Below are 22185 nucleotides of genomic sequence, written 5' to 3'. Positions count from 1 at the left end.
TTATACCAAGTACTACCACTGTCAAATCCAGTTTTGTATCACCTATCTACAAGTCTGAAGAGCTTGGAAAACAAAAGCTTTCTAGCAACTCATACAGGAAAAAGAATTCTACCTCAATAGAATAAAACACATTGTTAAGAAAAGATCTTTTGGTCACCTAATTCTAATTCTACAGAAGCTAGTTTCTAAAGCTACATCACAGTGATGTGATGATGCAGAATAACACTTATCTATAGGCATATGAATTCTGGGCTGTACAATAGAGTTTCATTAACTTCCTTTCTCCCACCATGGAGGAAGCTAATTTTCCCTCAATTTTCATAGGCATTTGAATACATATAAGATTTGTCCATAAGTTTTGTCTAAGGATTCACCTTTGAATTCAAAGGTTCTAATATCAGGTCGGTTCATTTTTTTTAACCTTTCTCAAAACTTACACTTTAACAGTCACTGTACAGAAATATCTCACTTGGACAGACATGATGCTGTTTCTTTGTTATTTAATGGCTTTTTTCTATATATTAATGTATAAACTCAATAGAGACAAAGCTTTTTGTTGCTTTTATGTCACCAGTGTTTAAATGGTATATAGTACAGGGCTGGGAATGCGGCTTAGTGGTAGAGTGCTTGCCTAGCATTCATGAAGCCCTGGGTTTGATTCCTCGGTACCACATAAACAAAAAACTGGAAGTGGTGCACTGGCTCAAGTGGTAGAGTGCTCAAGTGTCCCTCGAGCAAAAGAAGCTCAGGAACAGTGCCCAGGTCTTGAGTTCAAGTCCCCAAAACATAAAATAAAAATAAAAAATTATAAGCACTCAATAATTACTTGTCAAACGAATTAATTCTACTGATTACTGGCTCTTAACTCACAAAATATACCAAAGATGGACATTGTAAAAATTTACCACTCTTTCACAAATGATCCTTTTTCCAAAGGTGCTATGAATGATTTTGTTATTTTAATTAACACGTACTCTACTAAATAAGAGTGCTGGGTTAATATAATAGGCAGAAATATAGCTCTGAATATCTTAGGATGAAATATTTAACCAGGCACATAACCAGAAAAGCAAAGCAGTGCTATGGATCCTAAAAGGGTTGTGAATAAAATGCTTTTAAATACTAAATAACACATAGGGACAGAGAATAAAGAACATACCTGACAAATTAAAGCAGGTATCAGCCAAATTGTTGGTTGTTTTTTGTTGTTGTTGTTGTTGTTTGGTTGGTCATGGGGCTTGAACTCTGGGTCTAGGCACTGTTCCTGAGCTCTTAAGCTTAAGGATAGTGCTCTACTACTTGAGCTTTTCATTGGAGATAAGAGTCTCACCAATTATCCTGCTCAGGATGGCTTTGAACCAGAATAGCTGGGAAATAGGTATGCACCACCATACCTGATAGGAATATATATATTTAAGTTTTTTTGTTGTTGTTGTTTATGTGGTACTAAGGAATCAAACCCAGGGCCTCATGCATGCTAAGCAAGCACTCTACCACTAAGCCACTTTCCCAACCCAGGAATATATTTTATCAAGGATGTGTTTTCTTATCTATTGTCCAATAATCTCTTTGATCAAGGCAAATTACTAAGTGATGAATCAGAATTAGAAAAATAGTTCAATCAATAAATAAAATGAACAAAATTAAAGACTACAGGGAAATGAAATCAAAAGACTTGTCAAATGTAGCAGTGGTACTCACTAGATACTATGTTGAAAATATAGTATAAATATACAAATATACAACTATATAACTTGTGGGTGGAACTGTAGGGAAAGACTTGGAGAGAGCAAGGGAAGTGGTGACATTGTCCAAAAAGAAATATACTCATAACCTGACTTATGTAACTGTAACCCCTCTTTATATCATCTTTCTAATAATTAAAAAAAAAAACTGTTTAAAAAAGCTTTTGTTAGCCAGGCGCCGGTGGCTCATGCCTGTAATCCTAGCTACTCAGGAGGCTAAGATCTGAGGATCATGGTTCAAAGCCAGCCCGGGCAGGAAACTCAGTGAGACTCTTATCTCCAATAAACCACCAAAAAAAAAAAAAAAAAAAAAAAGGAAGTAGCACTGTAGCTCAAGTGGCAGAGCACTGGCCTTGTGCTGAAGAGCACAAGGACAGTGTCCAAGCCCAGAGTTCAAGACCCATGACCAAAAAAAAAAAAAAAAAAAAAGCTTTTGTTTCTAATAACGTGGCAACCAAATCATACATATTACGCAGTTAAATCATCCATAAGAGGCTTGTCTCTTTTTAACTTTGCTTCCTTTGTTCCTTTCCATTCATTAAGCCCTACATTCATAAAGATCCTTACTCTTCCAAATCCCAGTGTGGATTATCTGTATCAGTTATTTGGAATTTAATAAATAATCTCATATTATGCATAGATAGGTAGATAGATAATATATACTCATATTGACTATTTCAATAACAAATTCTTTCAGTTATCTTTTGTTTTGTTTTGTTTTTTGTTTTCAGTTATCTTTTTAAGTCCTGATACAACTCAGAAGTCAAAAATTGTTCAGGTTGGGCAGTGGTGGCTCACCCTCATAATCCTAGTGCTCTCCTTGAGCAAAAAAGCTCAGGGATAGAGCTCAGGCTCTAAGTTCAAGTTCCAGGACCAGCACTGAAAAAACAAAACAAAACAAAAAAACCACACAGAATGTCTGCTCAGAGAAATATAATGTATATTTTCCAGGAGAAGATATTGTTATGCAAATCAGCCAGAACAGATTTTTTTTTTTCCTTTTTTGGTCAGTCATGGGGCTTGAACTCAGGGCCTGGGCACTGTCCCTGAGCTTCATTTGCTCAAAGCTAGTACTCTACCATTTAAGCCACAGTGCCACTTCTGACTTTTTCTGTTTATGTGGTACTGAGGAATTGAACCAAGGACTTCACGCGTGTAGGCAAGCACTTTACCACTAAGCAGCATTTCCAGCCTAAGAATAGATGATTTTAAGTGTTAAGAGAAATGCCTATTAGATTTGTCAAATTCTATTGGAGATATTCTAGGAAACTTAAAAAGAAGAGTTATTGCCACTATAAGTATCATCTCTATCTTGTTTAGTCTTAAATATGTTTTTTAACTAAACTGAAAGCAGATCAAAGACTACAACAAAATTAGACTACCATTAATGGTTAATGCTGATGGGAAATAAGGGGTCAGAGAAGTGGTTTTATATTATTTCTCTCTGTTGTGACAATAGTCAACGCTTCTGAAACATAGAAACAAAAGAAGCTCTAAGAAGAAAGGACACTGGGCAAGGTGCTCTTACCCTTGTAATCCTACTCAAGAGGATCTAAGATCTGAGGACTAAGCTTTGAAGCCTGAACTCTTATCTCCAATTAACCTCCATAAGGATAGAAATGGAGCTGTGGTTCAAATGGTAGAGTGCTAGCCTTGGGTAATAAAGCTCAGGGACAGTGCCCAGGCCCAGAGTTCAACTCCAGGACCAGCGCATCTGTGCACAAAAGTATGGACATTGAAACTCTTTGACCTAATTCTTCCACATTCTTACTGGCTGGCCTCATGTTTGCTGCCCATTGTCCTCATACTGTTATAAATACGCTCTCCAAGAACCACTGGAGTCACAACAATAAACACTGCACTTCTTACTTCTGTAGTAAGGTGCAACGTCAGCTATAAATCTGACAAGCAAGCAAGCACACAGAGCAGGTAGGCTGCTCTCATCTTTATACCTAACACAGGAGGCCCTACTCTTTTTTTTGTTTGTTTGCATGCATTTTATTAGTGACAAAGGAAGTATCAAATGAATTAGCATTTATAACCATGAATTCTGAAAAATGTACTTTAGAGTATATCCTTTTATGAAGAGCTCAGACTTGACTTTTTCCCCCCCATGGGGCAAATTGCTTTTATCATGGTCTATAAAGTTTATGAGTTATATGAGCTTTGAAAATAGTTATTTCTTCCACATTGGGTGATATATACATGTCTTTCCTTTTGCTTGGTGTCAGCTGTTCGTCTTTCCTGTTCATTCCCTCCCTCCCATCACTGCCATTGAGTTGCTTAGTTCATTTTGATCAATGACCAGCACAGTTAATGAATGGGTCCCGCTGTTATATGTTTCCCTGTTTCCCTGTTTCTGTGTCCTCCTCCTAGTTTCCCTCCAATGTGTACATATATACCATATATGTGGTCAGCAGCATGGGGTCATTTAGTAATGATTCAACCAGATGAGTAAAGGTCCTTTGTTTCTCGAGTCTTGTTTACTTTGTTGTATCTCCTTACGTTTAGTACTTACACCCACTTATCAGGGAGACCATGTGCCGTTTGTCTCTTTGCTCTTGGCTTACCTCACTCAACAAGGTTTTTTTCTAGTTCCATACATATTCCTGTGAATGCCATTATTTTGTCCTTTCTAATGGTTGCATAATATTCCATTGTATATAGGTACCACTATTTTTGGATCCATTCATCAGTAGTGGGACATCTAGGTTGTTTCCATATCCTGGCTATTGTAAACAGTGCTGCAATGAACATGGAGTTGCATGTGTCCTTGTATACTGGTTCCTGCTGTTCAGGATAGATGCCTAAGAGTAGTATGGCTTGGTCATACGGAAGGTCTATATTTAGCTTACTGAGGACCCTCCAGACTGCTTTTCAAGTGGTTGTATTAGTATACATTCCCACCAACACTGCAGTAGTAGGGTTCCTCTTTCTCCGCATCCCCTCCAGCATTTGTCATTGGCTGAATTTAGGATCCAGGCCATTCTGACTGGGGTAAGATGGTATCTCAGGGTTGTCTTTATTTGCATTTCCTTTACAACCAGGGATGATGAACATTTCCTCATGTGTTTCTTTGCCATTTTTATCTCTTCTTCTGAGAAGTCTCTTTAGTTCCATTGCCCATTTACTAATTGGTTTGTTATATTTGGGAGGGATTAGTTTCCTATATATACTGCATATTAGCCCCTTGTCTGATATATTGCTGGTAAATATTTTTTCCAGTTAGTTGGCTGTCTTTCTAGTTTGGTTGCTATGTCTTTAGCTGTGCAGAAACTTTTTATTTAAGGTAGTACCATCTGTCCAGTCTCTCTCCAATTTGTTGGACCCTGGAACTCTGTTCAGGAAGTTCCTGCCTGTGCCTGTAAGTTCAAGTGTCTCTTCTACTCTGTCCTGAGGTAGTTTCAAAGTTTCAGATTTGATGGTAAGGTCTTTAATCTATTTTGAGTTGATGTTAGTGCACGGTGACATACTAGGGTCCACTTTTAGTTTTTTTCATGTGGCCGCCCAGTTTTCCCAGCACCAATAGTTGAAGAGGCTGTGCTTCTTCCACTGTATGTCTTTGGCTCCTTTGTCAAATATCAGCTGACTGTAAGCATGTAGTTGTATCTCTGGATTTTCTAATCTATTCCATTGGTCTTCCGGTTTTTATGCCAGTACCAAACTGTCTTTGTTATTATGGCTCTATAGTAAAGTTTGAAGTCTGGCATCCAGATTCTTCCCGTGTTGTCTTTTTTGCCTAGAATTGTTTTGGCTATTCTAGGTCTTTTGTTGTTCCATATGCATTTTTGGACTGTTTTCTGTATTTCAGTAATGAGCATCATTGGGATTTTAACAGGAACTGCATTGAATTTATATATCAATTCTGGCTGTATGTCCATTTTCACTATATTGTCTGCCTATCCAAGAACATGGAAAGTCTTTCCATTTCCTGGTGTCCTCTATAATTTCTTTAAGTTTTTATAGTTTTCATTATTTTACATCTTTGGTTAGGTTAATTCCTAAATATTTTTTGAGGTTATTGTGAGGAAGCCCTACTCTTCTGCTCAGATTGGTTGAGCTCAGGTTTACAATCTGCTGGAGATTGGCTGGCTTGAATAGGGTAAGATGTGTTTACATAAGGTAACAATTAAAAGACTTTGAAACAAGATTAACAGTACACTAGTAATCTCAAAACATACCCATATCTTCTATTATTTCTAGAACAATATGAGGTATGTCTTCTGAGGTGTGTTTTAATTCCATCTTGGAAAAAATCAGTTTAAGATAAAACCTAGGCCAGGATCCAGTGGCTCAAACCTATAATCCTAGCTACTCAGGAGGTTGAGATCTGAGGATCACGTTCGAAGTCAGCCTGGGCAAGAAAGTCTGTGAAACTCTTATCTCCAACAAACTACTCAGAAAAATCAAGAAGTAGAGCTCTGGCTCAAGTGGTAGTAGCACACTAGACTTGAGCACAAAAAGTCTCACCCACAGTGCCCAGGCCACTAGTTCAAGCCCCAGGCTAGGCAAAAAAATAAATAAATAAAAGATAAAACCTAACATTTCAAAAATCTTTCCTTATTCCAAAGCGGTTCCTCTTTGCCTAGCAGAACTGGTAGATATTGTCCTAGCAGATTAGTCAACAAGAGCCAAGCCTCCAGGAACTTTTCAGCAATCCACTTAAAGAAAAGACCATTTTTTTTCTCACAGTACCACAACTGCTTCCCTCCCAGAAAGGCTTTTACCTCAAACTGCAAGCACCTGCCTTCAAGTCTGCTTAAGCATCTATTCTTCTGTGAAGGCTTTTTCTACTAGCCATTCACCCTTCCTGCCCACTACCTCCCCTCTCTCAAAATATCCTCTTCTCAATAATGAATTGACCATCATTGTCCTCCACTTTCTGCTGTCACGTATTTGTAACGTTTCATAGTTTTCGTTGTTTTGTTGTTTCCTCGACTAGACTACAATGTAAGAGCTGGAACCCTTTTTTCGATTCATCTTATTATTCTCCAGAGCCTGAAATGGAACTTAACACATCAACAGGGACTCAAACCAAAGTGAAATACCAAAGAGTGCTGCCAAGAATTTTAGGAACACAAAACTTGTAACTACCAAAGCATTACTCTAACTAGATGTCTACAGCTTTGCCAATAATTCAAATCACTATCAGAACTCACTATTAAGAGCTACTGAATTTGAGTCACAGAAACAGGCAATCATAAAAGAGAAAGCATTTCCAAATAACAATAAATTCACTGTCTCTGTCCATATTATGAAAATGCAAGTTAAAACATAATTCATAACTCAATACTATGTTGTCTTCTCGGATGTAAATATGATTAAAATATAGTTCTACATGTAGGAATGTATTTCAATTACACTACTATATCTCCATTGGCCTCAATTTTACAGACTTCATACAGCCACAAAAATGGTAGTGCAATTCTAAACAGTGATGAAATTTATATTAGAGGTAATAAATCTCATCTGCTTGCCCTGAGTCATTTTTTTTTGTTTACTTGGTATATCTTATGTTTAATGACTTAAGCACACAGAAAGTCTTAAATATTTTAAATTATAAAAACAATACTCAAATAAAAAAGCAGAATCAGAAACATAGAAAAATACAAAGAAAATAAAAATTATCTGTAATCTAACCAAAGACAACTTGTCAATATTTGATAGCTTTTCATATGCATATTTACATATTACAATCAATATGATCACCAGATAGTATATGTACCATATAAAACACAAGACACTTGTTTTATTTCATCTTCAAAACAATCCAGTAATTTGTGGATTTTGTGGGGATTTTTTGTTTGCTTTTTGCAGCCCGAAGAACTTTTTTTTTAATATTCATTATGCCATGAATTCATAGGGTACAATTTCCACCAACTCACTTTGACTGGTTCTCATAAAATGTGCTTCTTTTAGCAGATCAGGCTGGGTTCAGTTAAACTCAGGTACCTATCTCTTCTTATTCTGGTCATTTTCCTTCATGTGTTTAGCTTTTTTAAAGTGCTTAATATGCTTAAGACAAGTATTAATTCTCTTGGCATGAATCTTATCCTTAAATTATTTATAGTGCCAACAGCATTCTGATTGTGACACAGTAATACTTGTGAGAACAGTATCCACTCCCTTGATGTCTATAGCATCACCTTTCTTGAAGGTTCATTTGTATGTGGCCAAAGGAATTCTTCATTTACTAAGAAAGTATACATTTTCTCTATAGAAGGACATGTAACAATACTAATTATGTTTTCAATCCATGAGGCTCAATAAAATGAATTACGTAATTTTAATTTCTTTGCTGAGCCTGGGGTAGACAAATTATGGAGGAGAAGTTAATTCATTTAAAGAGGTATTTTCTTATTCTGCATCTAACACTTTTTTCACTTTAATTAACAAAGAATAACTGGAAGTGTTTATTAGATACAATGTGATGTTTTACTATGAATTCATTGTAGAATAATAAAATTTTTAAATGAAATAACATCATTCCACATACTTAAACATTTTTTATGTGTGTATGTTTGTCTTGGGGCTTGAATTCAGGGCCTGGGAACTGTCCCTGAGATTTTTTACTCAAGACTAGCAATCTAGCGCTTGAGTCATAGCTTCACTTCTGGCTTTTGGTAATTTATTAGATATAAGTCTCCAGACTTTCCTGCCCAGGCTGGCCTCGAACTGTGATCCTCAGTTCCCAACTTCCTGAATAGCTAGAATTACAGGTTTGAGCCACAAGTGCCCAGTGACATAACTTGCATTATTATTTTAATTACATGAATATATAGGGTATAACATAATTATACACACACACACACACACACACACACACACACACACACACACACACACACACACACACACACACACACACACACACACACACACACACACACACACACACACAGTACCAAAATTTAACTATCAGGAACACACTTCTAAAACTGAAAGGTGCGTAAGTATAAAGAAATCAAGGGCTGGTAAGGTGGCTAAAGTGCTTGCCTAGCTTGCATGAAGCCCTGGGTTCTATTTCTCAGTACCACATAAACAGAAGAAGCCAGAAACAGCACTGTGGCTCAAGGCTAGTCTTGAGCAAAAGAAGCTCAGAGGCAGTGTCCAGGCCCTGAGTTCAAGCTCCAGCACTGGCAAAAAGAAAAGAATAAAAGAAAAAGTGGTAGAGTTGCTTGCCTAGCAACAGGGCCCGGGCACTGTCCCTGAGCTTCTTTTCCTCAAGGCTAACACTCTACTACGTAAGCCACAGCACTACTTCTGGCCTTTTCTGTTTATGTAGTACTGAGGAATTGAACCTAGGGCTTCATGCATGCTAGGCAAGCACTCTACCACTAAGCTACATTTCTAGCACTCTGTGTGTTTTTTTTTTTTTTAGGGGTCCGGTCATGGGGCCTGAACTTAGGAACTGGGTGCTGTCCCTCAGCTCTTCAGCTCAAGGCTAGAGCTCTACCACTTGAGCCACAGCACCACTTCCAGCTTTTTTCTTTTTTGCTTATGTGGTGCTGAGGAATCGAACCCAGGGCCTCATGTATGCAAGGCAAGCACTCTACCACTAAGCCACCTTCCCAGCCCTCTGTGTTATTTTTAAATCCATAAAATTCATATTTTCTATTAAACAAATATTAGCACTAGACACTACTGTTTGGATGTGGTCTGTGTATGCCAGTCACATACCCCAAGTTCATCTGCTGAGACTCGGGTCCTTACTGCAGCAATATTGAAAAATGATATGTAATCTTTCAGAGGTGAGGCCTAGTAGGCAGTTATTAAGTCATTGGAACATGCCCTCAAAAGGATTTAGGCAGTTCTCCTCGGACTCTGAGTTAGTACCTATTAAGAAAAATCTAGCCAGCGCCAGTGGCTCACACCTGTAACCCTAGCTACTCAGGATACTGAGAGCTGAGGATCACGGTTCAAAGCCAGCCCAGGCAGGAAAAGTCCATGAGACTCTTATCTCTAATAAAAAACCACTAGAAAACTGGAAGTGGCGCTGTGGCTCAAGTGGCAGAGTGCTCACCCTGAGCTGAACAGCCAAGGATAGCATCCAAGCCCAGAGTTCAAGCCCCACAATGGACAAAAAAAAAAAAAATCTATTAAGCAAGCCTGATTCCTGAATTTCTCTCTGGTTCCTAACCTGGAAATGTGATCTCATGCTCCCACGTGAGCTCCCACCTTGCTGGCATCTCCTGTTAAGAGCTTCAACATAGGCTAAATATCAGCTACCAGACCCTAGACTTCTAGCCTCTAAAACTAAGAGCAAGTAAATCTCTTTTCTTTATAAAGTTACCAAGTCTTAGATATTTTTTATAGTAATAAAAAATAAGTTAATGCACTGGGCTACCTATGAGTTCAAATATTTTAACAAATTCTAACTTAAAAATCTCGACAAGGTCATGTGCTGGTAGCTTACATGTATAATCCTAGCTTCTCAGGTGGCTGAGATCTGGGGATCAAGGTTCAGTCTATGAATCTCTTATCTCCAATTAATCATCAAAAAGCCAGAAATGGAGCCGTGGCTTAAGAGGTAGAGTGCTAGACTTTAAGCCAAAAAGCTCAGAGACAGTGCCCAGGCCCTGAGTTCAAGCCCCAAGCTCAATACATACATACATCGGGCACAGGTGGCTCAAGCCTATAATCCTAGCTACTCAGGAGGCTGAGATCTGAGGATCACGGTTCAAAGCCAGCCCAATCAGGAAAGTCCGATAGACTCTTATCTCTAATAAACCACTAAGAAAACTGAGAGTGGTGCTGTGGCTCAAGTGGTAGAGCACTAGCCTTGAGCTGAAGATCTGAGAGACAGCATTCAGGCCCGGAGTTCAAGCCCCACAACCCACAACAACAAAAATCAATACACACACACACACACACACACACACACACACACACACACACACACACACACACACACACACACACACACACACACACACACACACACACACACACACACACGAGACAAGATTTTCCATGCTGGAACATGACATTCAGGGTAAACTGAATCTGCTTGCTGGGCTATGGCCCCTCATATTTGGCTCAGAATAAACTATTTTCTTATTTCCTTAAAGCAAAGCTGGCATTTTTACATAGATATAGATATGAGATAAAATTTCTATTGCAACACAAATGAATTTCTTAGGCTATTTCTTAAGATATCTCTAGTGAGACTTCTAGTCTTTAGTATGAAGTATTTCTGATGCTTCTATGTTTGATAATATGCAAGTAATCTGACAAACAAATATGAAAGATGTTACTGATAAAGGAAAACCTACCATTATCAGAACTAGCTCGACCTGGTGAGGAAAAGCCTGCTTTTACCAGAGCTTGTTTGACCTTTAGACCTCAAGTAATTCTAGAGAAACTATAACCATTAGGGTAAACTTAAACTCAAAACATCTGTGCTATACCCAGAACTAAAACCTAGAACTCAAATGCTATAAAAGGATGGTACTCCTATCAGTCAGGGCTCATACTTCAGAGTAGGAATTCTGCTGAGCCTGCCAGTATAATACAACTGAGTTCTCCAACTCTCCCTCTATGAATTATCACACAGATTACAGCCAAGAGCAGAAAAGGGACAAAGGCTTTCCACATATGGCAGGTATTAAAGTAAAATGTGTACTTCATGATAATTCACTGATTGTCATGCTAAAGTCTCTGCTATGGAGTGCTTTGTATCAAAACCCTAATTATGAGTTTTCTATGGTTTAAGAGCTATTCATTTTCAATTACTTTGGCCACTGTAACTATCTACTGTTGTAACATAGTTAGCTACTAACTAGTCAAGTTCCTCCATTCCTCATCTATCTAATGGTGAAAGGTCTCAGTTGCGTACCCTATCTTAGCTTTTATAATCCTTTCTTCATCTCTTTCTTCAAGGCCAAGAACTAGCTCCAAATCCTCACTGGCTGGATAAAACAAGTCCTTATTTCTCACTTCTGATTGTCATTAAACATCTGACATTTTTGCTAATTTTTCCCAGTTTGTATTCTACTTTTGTAGTGCTCATGACTTCAATACCTAAAAGACTTGAAAGAATCTATTGCTATTTCTAAAACTAGGACAATATACATCTTGGCATCATTAGACTTTAATTCTCAATCCATTTCCTCATTGAATATGTAGTTGGGTGGCAGGGCAAATGATGGGCAAAGTCCTAAATTCAATTTCTAACAAACAAACAAGTTTCCCTACAGAAGTCAGTTATAAGCAGTCCTACCATATTATAATATTAGACTAACATAACTGACTTAACAGGTTTTGGTGGGGTAGATTAGTAACCTGACATCATTTATATCTGCTTCCTGAGGAAAGGGTAATTTGTTTTAAAGCTGGTGCCAGTGGCTCAAGCCTGTAATCCTAGCTACTCAGGAGGATCTGAGGATTGCTAATCAAAGCCAGACTAGGCAAGAAAGTACACGTGACTCTTAACTCCAATTAACTGCCAAAAGCCAGAAGCAGAGGTGTAACTCAAGTGGTAGAGTGCTAGCCTTGGGCAAAAAAAAGTTCAGGGGGCTGGGAAGATGGCTCAGTGGTTGAGTGCTTGCTTTGCATGCATGAGGCCCTGGGTTCGATTCCTCAGCACCACATAAGCAGAAAAGGCCAGAAGTGGCGCTGTGGCTCAAGTGGTAGAGCTCTAGCCTTGAGCTGAAGAGCTGAGGGACAGCGCCCTAGCCCAGAGGTCAGGCCCCACAACCAATAAAAAAAAAAAAAAAAAATTAAAACAAGTTCAGGGACAGTGCTCAGACACAGTTCAAGCCCCAGGACCTGTACCAAAGGCAAAAACAACAACAACAACAACAAAAAACTGATTTTAATAGACATACATTTCTGAAATATTTTTCTCTGTATTCCTCTCAGCAACAGCTATAAACTGAAGTAACTGTTGGTGGAGAAGGCTTTGTTGTTTTTTGGAGTTTTGTTTGTTTCTTGGTGATTTTTGGTTGTTTGTTCATTTATCTGTCTTTTGGGAGGGTAATGGGGGGTCACAAAGGGACAAAGGGTGAACAAATGCAGCAGCAGTACACAGTAGATACTATGTTGAAAATGAACTACACAATATGTGGGTGGGACTGGAGGGGGAAACTGGAAGAGAGGGAAAAAGGGATGGACATTGCCCAAAAAGAAATGTACTCATAGCCAGACACTAGTGGCTCATTCCTGAAATCCTAGCTACTCAAGAGGCTGAGATCTAAGAACCACAGTTAGAAGCTAGCCTGGGCAGAAAAGTTCCCATGAGACTCCTAACACTACTTAACCCCTCAAAAACCACAAGTTAAGCTATAGCTCAAAGTGGTAGAGCTCTAGCCTTGAGTAAAAGAGCTCAGGGACAGAGCCCAGGCCCTGAGTTCAAGCCCCATGACTGTAGAGGGGAGGGGGGGAGGAAGGGGAGGGGGGGAGGGGAAGGGATAGGGAAGGAAAGAAAGAAAAGGAAAGAAAGGAAAAGAAGAAAGGAAAAGAACTCATTACCTGGCTTATAAAATGGTAACCCCTGTGTACATTAACTTTATAACAACTAGAAATTTAAAAAAATAGTAACATGTACTTGGCCAGCTATCTACTTAAGAGCCACATATAGGAGGATCAGGTCCAAAGCCAGCACAGACAAAAGTGCACAACCCTATCTAACATAACTAACAGAACTTGGGTTATGCCTCTATTGGTAGAACAATTGCCAAGCAAGTGTAAGCCCTGACTGAGTTTAATTCCCAGTACAGCCAAGGGAAAAAAAGTAGCAAAAATAATATAATATAATAGACTGGTATATTTGAAGAAAGGGGCAAATATATTTTCTGCTATAGTATACTTTAAAAATAGGCTAAGCAGTGGTGGCTCATGCCTGTAATCCTCGCTACACAGAAGGCTGGGATCTAAGGATCCTGTTTCAAAGCCTGCCCAGGAAGATAAATCAGATTTATCTCTAAGTAAGCAGCAAAAGCCTGGAAGTAAACCTGTGGTTCAAGTAATAAGAACACTAGCCGGGGCTGGGAAGATGGCTCAGTGGTAGAGTGCTTGCCTTGCATGCATGAGGCCCTGGGTTCCATTCCTCAGCACCACATAAGCAGAAAAAGAAAAAAGCCGGAAGTGGCTCTGTGGCTCAAGTGGTAGAGCGCTAGCCTTGAGCTGAAGAGCTGAGGGACAACGCCCAGGCCCAGAGTTCAGGCCCCATGACCGGACCCAATAAACAAAACAAAACACTAGCCTTGAGCGGAAAAAAAAAGGTTCAGAGCCGGTGTCCAGGCCCTGAGTTCAAGCCTTAAGACCAATCCTTATGTGTATGTGTAACACTTTTAAATTAAATTTATAATCTTAAAACTTATTTTATCCACAGTGGAAACATTTTTAGCTAAAAGTTATATTTGATTAGAGTTTAAAATAGAAAAAGGTTACCAATAATAATAGTAACAAATATCACCACTTACTGACCATTACTGTTAAACCGTTCACATACTGGTATCAGATTGATTTTCAATCCTTTACAGTGTATTTATATCACTAGTGCAATTTTGCTTCAATATCACTTAAAAGAAAAATAATACTAAAAATACAGTACATCCAGTAATTGCTAGCAGCAAGAACATGAAATTGATCATTTTTATGTTTAGAAGAACTAACTCTACTTATCTCCTTAGTATGAGGTATATTAACATAGAAAGCCCACTCTTCAATAACTTACAAAATGGGCAGGAGTTTGCAGGAGCCACATGTACGTACCCTCAAAGTGCTACTAACAGCCAACTAGCCCACCCTTCTGGTGTGAGGGAAGTGAGGAAATACTCAGCTACAACTAAACTGGGTCACCATCCCATCCCATTTTGTTTACCAGAGAGCATGCATGCAGACACACAAACACAAAACTAGGAACAATGCCAATGACTCTGTTCAAATTGTTCTTTTTTTACTTTCATCACCTTTATACAAAACACCAAAAATCTACAAGGCCTACCTCTTTCCCACTAGGCAAAATGTGTTTAATTCATCTACTGATAACAACAAAATCTAGTTGTTACTCATATAACAGAAAATATAGGTTAACATATGCTACAAAATGTGCACATATGGACATGTACACACACACCAATAAATAACATTCAACAAATTCATGACTTAATCTAGTAAGGCAGAATATCCTACTGGTTTCTTGTATCTTTTTGTTTCTTAGAAAATGAGAAATGCTACTGTGTGATTCATCCCTGTGTACTGATCTTATATCAGCTCTCAAACACAACAAACTTCATCCCAAAATTCTTAAAAGATTCATCAGGAGTCATCAGAATGTTATTTTTCCAAGGAGGCTAAAAAGATTACATATTTGAGAAAACTACTGACAACCATCATATAGGAAAACGAAGATTTTAGTAAGAAAGGATCTATGCTGACTATTTAAACTCAAAAGTAAAAATTTTGTTTATTTTTGAGTCAAACACAAAGAACAAAGAATAGATCTTGCTGAAGAAATATTTCTATGTGAGTGAAGCAGAAATGTGGATATGTGGGTAATGCATGTTAACTGTTAATAAATTAAAGAAAGAAATCTCTAATGGATAGGGATAATAAGAACACTTGCGGGGGGGGGGGGGTTGGGGGGGAGGCTGGGAAGGGATGTGAAGGGTAAACAAAGGAGGAGGCTGCAATGCTTGATAAGAAATGTACGCATTATCCTGCCCATGTAATTGTAACCCCTCTGTACAGTATGTTCACAAAATAAAATAAAATAAAAAAAGTGATCAGATCACCAAAAAAAAAAAAAAAAAAGAACACTTGCTTAGGGCAAGGAATGTGGCTTAGTGGGTGGAGTGCTTGCCTAGCATGCATGAGGCCCTGCCTTGATTCCTTGGTACCATATAAACAAAAAATAAATAATTTTTTTTAAGAGTGCTCTTGGGGCTGGGAATGTGGCTTAGTGGTAGCGTTCTTGCCAAGCATGCATGAAGCCCTAGGTTCAATTCTTCGGTACCACATACACAGAAAAGGCCAGAAGTGGCACTGTGGCTCAAGTGGTAGAGTGCTGCTAGCCTTGAGCCAAAGAAGCCTAGGCCCTGCTTTCAAGCCCCAGGACTGGCACACACATACACATTTTTTAAAAAAATTGTTCTTAAAAACAACAACAAAAAAAGCAATTGCTTAGCAATTATTAAATAACAGGTAACAATTGCCCCTAATCAATGTGACAACACCATGAAGACCTAATTAGCAACCTTGCTTAGAGAACTAAAAATGAAGTAATATTTATGTTTTTCACTGTTTTCTGACCTTCAATGGGGATAACTAAAAGTACTTATTTCCTAAGACTGTTGTGAAAATTAAATGAATACTTGAAAGTACTTTAGTAAGTTTAGTGTCTACAAAACCCACAGTAAAAAGTACTTTTTTTTTTTGGGGGGGGGACCTGGTCCTGGGGCCTAAACACAGGGCCTGAGTGCTGTCCCTGGGCCTCTTTCTGCTCAAAACTAGCGCTCTACCACTTGGGCTACAGTGCCACTTCTGGCTTTTTTTTTTTTTTTTTTTTTCTGTTATGGGGCTTATTAAACTCTGGGCCTCGGCACTGTTCTGAGCTCTCAGCTCAAGGCTAGCTCTACCACTTGAGCCTAAGCACCACTTCCAGTTTTCTGGTGTTTTATTGGAGATAAAGAGTTTCATGGCCTTTCCTGACAGGGTTGGCTTCGAACCACCATCCTCAGATCTCAGACTCCTAAGCAGCTAGGATAACAAGCGTGAGCCACAGGTGCCAGCACTTGCAGCTTTTTCGAGTAGTTTATTGTAGATGATAGTCTCACGGTGTGTGTGTGTGTGTCTTTGTTTAATTTGTAACAAAGCCTTACAGACAGGTGCAAACAGTAAATCCTCTTACATGTGGTACGTGTAAGAAGGAATATGATTCCTACAACAGTTGGCAATGTGAGGGTTTGTTTAAAACTCACAGAGGATGCTCTGAGAATAAAGTTGATGTGAAAGCAAAAAAAGAAAAATGAAAGAAAAGAGTCTCACAGGGAGTTTTCTACATAGGCTGGCTTCGAATCACAATCCTCAGATCTCAGCCTCCTGAGTAGCTAGGATTATAGGCATGAGATACCAGCACACAGCGATGATAGGTACTCTTATTCACAACCATTTAATTACATGTATAGGTCACATTAAGAAAAAGAACAAAGTATGTTTCTTTAAAGGATTATCATATTACAATGGTCTTATTTTTCTGGCAACTAATAAAATCTAGATAGAGATAGATAGACAGAGACAGACAGACAGACAGACAGACAGATGGATGGATGAAAAAATAAATGATTTAATAATATGGTCACTTTCTTTATAAAGAAATACAAGCCAGAAGTAGTAATCCTAGCTGCTCAGGAGAGAAAGGTTCAGAGGACTGTAGTTCAAGACCAGTTTGGGTAAAAGTTCACAAGACTCCATCTCACGCAAGACTCCATCTCAACCAATAATGTGGCATGGTGCTACACATCTGTCATCCCAGCCACATGGGAAACACAAATAGTAAGTCAAGATGGTCTGAGCATAAATGTAAGACTTCAGTAAAAAATTAAAGCAAAAAGGACTGGGAACATTGTTTAAGAGGTAGATTATATGCTTAGCAAGCGTAAGACTCTGAGTTCAAACCCAAGTACTGAAGGGGAAAAAAAAGAAGGGGAAAAAAATCAATCAATCCCAAAATTATAGGAAAACTGATATAAATTATTAATTAAAATAATTATATTACATGACTATTTAATTAAATTATTTAATTCAGTCTTTTTTTTTTTTTTTGGCCAGTAGTGGGGCTTGAACTCAGGGCCTAGGTGCTGTCCCTGAGCTTTTGTGCTCAGGGCTATAGCTCCACCACTGTGAACCACAGCTCCACATCCTTAGTTCACTATTTCTAATATTACAAATCCTAAATACGACTCACATGTAATTGAAAGTCCATGGAAATGTCTCTATCTTATATAAAATTTCTTTAAACCAACTAATGTGTATAAAATAACCATGCATTGTATACATTAATCAAACTTTTCTATTGAAATAAATCACCCCAAATATACATAATAATATGTTACTATTTATGGCCACTTACTGCAATCTCTCTACAAGCCGACATGGATATTCCTGTGCCTTCAATTTGCTTCAGTGCATATTCCTTTTCATCTTTTCTGCACATGAACAAAAAATATGTTTTTTACTTTTCCATTTATTACTTCCAGATTCAAAATTATAAGTACAAAAATAATGGAAATGTATTGAGTCTCTCAGTTGTATGTAAATACTCTCACTATGCCATGTATTGCTTATTATTTTTATAATATTTCTACTACAGAAATATGAAATACCAAAAGAAATTTATGTAACAATAAAAACATCAGACAGAGCCAAAACACAAAATTCAAAATTTAACAGGGTAGTATATTAAACACAGCACTGGTTACAAAAAATAAACAAGCATAAATACAAACTCAAACATATTGCAAAATGATTCCACTCCTGCAGTAATTATGTGATGTCTATGAAAGCATTCTGTTATAAACATATACTACAAAAATAACTGACAGACATAAACTCTTAGGTTCACTTAAAATAATCTCATACCATAAGAAGAAGAAGAAAAAAGAAGTATGGAGAACCCACTGAACACACAGATTTCCTCCTAAGATAGAAGATGCTTATATACTCCCAAATCCCAGCCTAAAGCCACCAATATCATACACCTAGGAAACTCTTCTATGAACCCCAGTAGGGAAAAAACAGGAATCTGGGAAACTCCAGTACTTATAAGAGTGCTTAACTAATAGAAGACATTGTTTCAATAATGGTGAACTACCAGGGAAAAAAATAGTGACTGGCTAGAACACCTATATCCTCAAGAAACTGGCACCAGAACCAGCCATAGGAAGGCATCAGCTCAACGACCTTAACAATGGGTCATCTCATGGGTTGTTCTTACAATGGGGCATAATCTATAACCTCCAAGTTTTGGTCTTCTGATTATATTAATGCCTCAGCAAGAACAATGAGAAGTACAAAATGTCATGTCAAAACCAGCTTTACAATGTCGGGGTGGGGGGGGAGGGGGGTATGATTGGGTGGGGGGGAGGGGGGAGGCTGGGAAGGGAGGTGAAGGGTAAACAAAGGAGGAGGCTGCAATGATTGGTAAGAAATGTATGCATTATCCTGCCCATGTAATTGTAACCCCTCTGTACAGTATGTTCTCAAATAAAATTAAATTAAATTAAAAAAATAAATAAATAAATACTGAGCTTCAACCTTAGGGACAGTGAAAAAAAAAATGCCTCAGCAAGGTTCACAATGTTGTCATGGTTTTGTTAAATGCTGGTATCACAGAGTGTCACATTTTTCTTACTTAGCTATTACCCATTTATCAGCAGAAAAAGCAGTTTAAGAGGTTTTCATAGCTGGAGGTGCAACTTAAGTGGTAGAGCACCTGCTTAGAAAGTAAAAGGCCCAGTACTGCAAAAAAAAATTATTCATAATGTGCCCTTCAAAACATTTTATATGCTTTTGAAGATTTCTTCAATCATCTATGTTTTGGGTAAATAACTGAGTTATGGTCAGTTTTCTCCCATTATCAGTTTGAAAATTACAACAATTTTTCTTCCATTATATGATAAAAAATAAGCAGTATTTTAACAATATACACCAGATGGATTATGATGTAACTATCAGAATATGACTATGAAGATCATTAGAAAAATATCTAATATTAAGAAAACACTCAAATTATATCATATATAAAAATATAACTATATAGCTGGGCACCAGTGGCCCATGCCTGTAATCCAATCTACTCAGGAGGCTGAGATCTGAGGATCATGTTTCAAAGACAGGCCAGGCAGAAAAGTCCGTGAGACTCTTTTTTTTTTTTTTTTTTTTTTGGTCGGTCGTGGGGCTTGAACTCTGGGCCTGGGTGCTGTCCCTCAGCTCTTCAGCTCAAGGCGAGCGCTCTACCACTTGAGCTACAGCGCCACTTCCGGTTTTCTGGTGGTTTATTGGAGATAGGAGTCTCACGGTCTCTCCTGCCCGGGCTGGCTTTGAACCGCGATCCTCAGATCTCAGCCTCCTGAGTAGCTAGGATTACAGGCGTGAGCCACCAGCGCCTGGCTCCGTGAGACTCTTATCTCCAATTAACCACCAGAAAACCTGAAGTGGTACAGTGGCTCTAGTGGTAGAACACTAGCCTTGAGCTAAAGAGCTCAGGGATAGCACCCAGGCCCAGAGTTCAAGCCCCACAACCAACAAAAGAAAACAACAGGGGCTAGGAAGGTGGCTCAGTGGTAGAGTGCTTGTCTTGCATGCCTGAGGCCCTGGGTTCCATTCCTCAGCCTCACATAAGCAAAAAGAAAAAAAGCCAGAAGTGGCGCTGTGGCTCAAGTGGTAGAGCGCTAGCCTTGAGCTGAAGAGCTGAGGGACAGCACCCAGGCCCAGAGTTCAGGCCCCACGACCAGACCCAAAAAAAAAAGAAAAAAAGAAAACGAAAACAACAACAAAAATATATACATATATTGGTCAGTACAAAAAAAAAATGTGCTAACTTTAGTGGTACTATAGTACTGTTTTTAAAATGAGAATGGAGTGACAAAAATAATTTGATACTCTAGAAATACTTAAGTAATCTTTATCATTTTCAAAATAAGAACTTAGTAATCTTTTGAAGAACAAAATCAAAATTTTCTAAAAGTTTGGCCAGGCTCAGTAACACATTCCTTTAATGCCAGCATTCAGGAGTCTGAGGCAAGCATATAGAAAGTTCAAGACCAGCCTAGCCTACATAGTAAGTCTGAGGTCAGTCAGGCTAAATAGTGAGACCCTGTCTCTAAAGGGAGGAGGCAGAAGACAGACTCATACCTGTAATCTCAGCTACTTAGGAGGTAGAGATAGGGAAGACTGAGATTTAAGATCAGCCTATAGCAAAATGTTAGCAAGACTCCATCCCAACCTATAAGCTGGGCACAGAGGAACATGCCTGTATCATCCCAGCTATTCAGAAAGCATCAGGAGGCACAAATGGTCCAGGCTGGCCCAGGAAAATAATGTAAAGATCCTATCCCAGGGCTGGGAAGGTGGCTCGGTGGTAGAGTGCTTGCCTGGTATGCATGAGGCCCTGGATTTAATTCCTCAGCACCACATAAACAGAAAAAGCCGGAAGTGGCGCTGTGGCTCAAGTGATAGAACACTAGCTTTGAGTTGAAGAGCTAAGGGACAGCAGCCAGGCCCAGAGTTCAGGTCACAAGACCGACCAAAAAAAAAAAATAGATCCTATCCCAACAATAATTAAAGCAAAATGGGCTGGTAGGTTAAGTGGAAGAATGCCTGCCCAACAAGCATAAGCTGCCCCCCCCCCAAAAAAGGGGGGGGGAAGCTTAAGCAATCTTTATGCACCTTTTTCTCCATCTTGTTTCCTGTTGTTTTTTGTTTTGTTTTTTTTTGCCAGACCAAGGATCTGAACTCAGAGCCTCAAGCTTGTTTCCTTAGCTAGCACTCATACCACTTACATTCTGGCTTTTACTGGAACTTTCCTACTTGGGGTTGTCTGTGAACCTTGTTCACAGCCTCCTGAGTAGCTAGGATTAAAAGCATAAGTCACAGGCATCTGGCCCATTTCCTGTTTTTATGGACTTCTTAGAAACCACCAAAAAACAGAAGCATTAGGTGAATGTAATTAAAACCAATATCCCCTTTAACTACAATCTATGTACAAAGTATGTTATAGAGCCCACCTGCCTTAGCTGCTCTGAAACAATGCTTACAATGTACATATTACATATTTAATAATTAAATTAACTATCAGGTATCTGTTACTAAATATCTAAGCTTAATAAATTCTTGAAACATTATAAAAGCCTTCTGACAAAATTTTCACATATAATTATAATTGTTTTTCGACAGAAATATTTCAACTCCCAGTTCTCCTAAGTGAAGTACTCCAGAAGCTCATGTAATGCATAGCTTTATTTTTAATACTGTAAAGAATATTACACAATCTGGATAGGTTATCGTTGCTATGGAAACTATGATTTTTTTTTGCAGTTAAGTCAAAAAGTGCAAAATTAACACATCACATTAATGGCTTTTGAATTTCACACCCAGCTGCCAAAGGAATTTGGAAGCTTGAGCAGAATAAACTGAAGCATAGACATAGGACTTTACTATGAATTATATATGGTTATGAACAAGTATCAAACCTAGCAATTATTTAACCTAATAAATTTAAATATAACTTCCATATGGTTCTTTTTTTTTTTTTTTTTTTTGGTCAGCCATCGGGCTTGAACTCTGGGCCTGGGCACTGTCCCTCAGCTCTTCAGCTCAAGGCTAGCACTTTATCACTTGAGCCATAGCACCACTTCCAGTTTTCTACTGGTTAATTGGAGATAAGAGTCTCATGGATGGGCTGGGAAGGTGGCTCAGTGGTAGAGCGCTTGCCTTG

At 38.5% G+C, this 22185-nt stretch overlaps 1 protein-coding gene across 7 annotated transcripts in view; it reads right to left on the bottom strand.

Annotated features, from left to right (window-relative positions):
• Cdk19 (cyclin dependent kinase 19) overlaps positions 1 to 22185 on the bottom strand; it is a 142153-nt gene that overhangs the window by 81790 nt on the left and 38178 nt on the right. For 6 of the 7 annotated variants that reach the window (XM_070010562.1, XM_070010560.1, XM_070010563.1 and 3 more), the window contains one exon: positions 17821 to 17896. The exons of the other annotated variant lie outside the window; for it this stretch is intronic. In XM_070010562.1, the coding sequence (XP_069866663.1) occupies positions 17821 to 17896 (76 nt within the window). The remainder of the gene's footprint in view (positions 1 to 17820; positions 17897 to 22185) is intronic. 7 annotated transcript variants of the gene reach the window in all.

This window comes from Dipodomys merriami, unplaced genomic scaffold, assembly GCF_024711535.1.
Source record: "Dipodomys merriami isolate MVZ:Mamm:240054 unplaced genomic scaffold, mDipMer1.0.p SCAF_8, whole genome shotgun sequence".
NCBI lineage: Eukaryota > Metazoa > Chordata > Mammalia > Rodentia > Heteromyidae > Dipodomys > Dipodomys merriami.
This window is presented reverse-complemented; position numbering and strand designations above follow the sequence as displayed.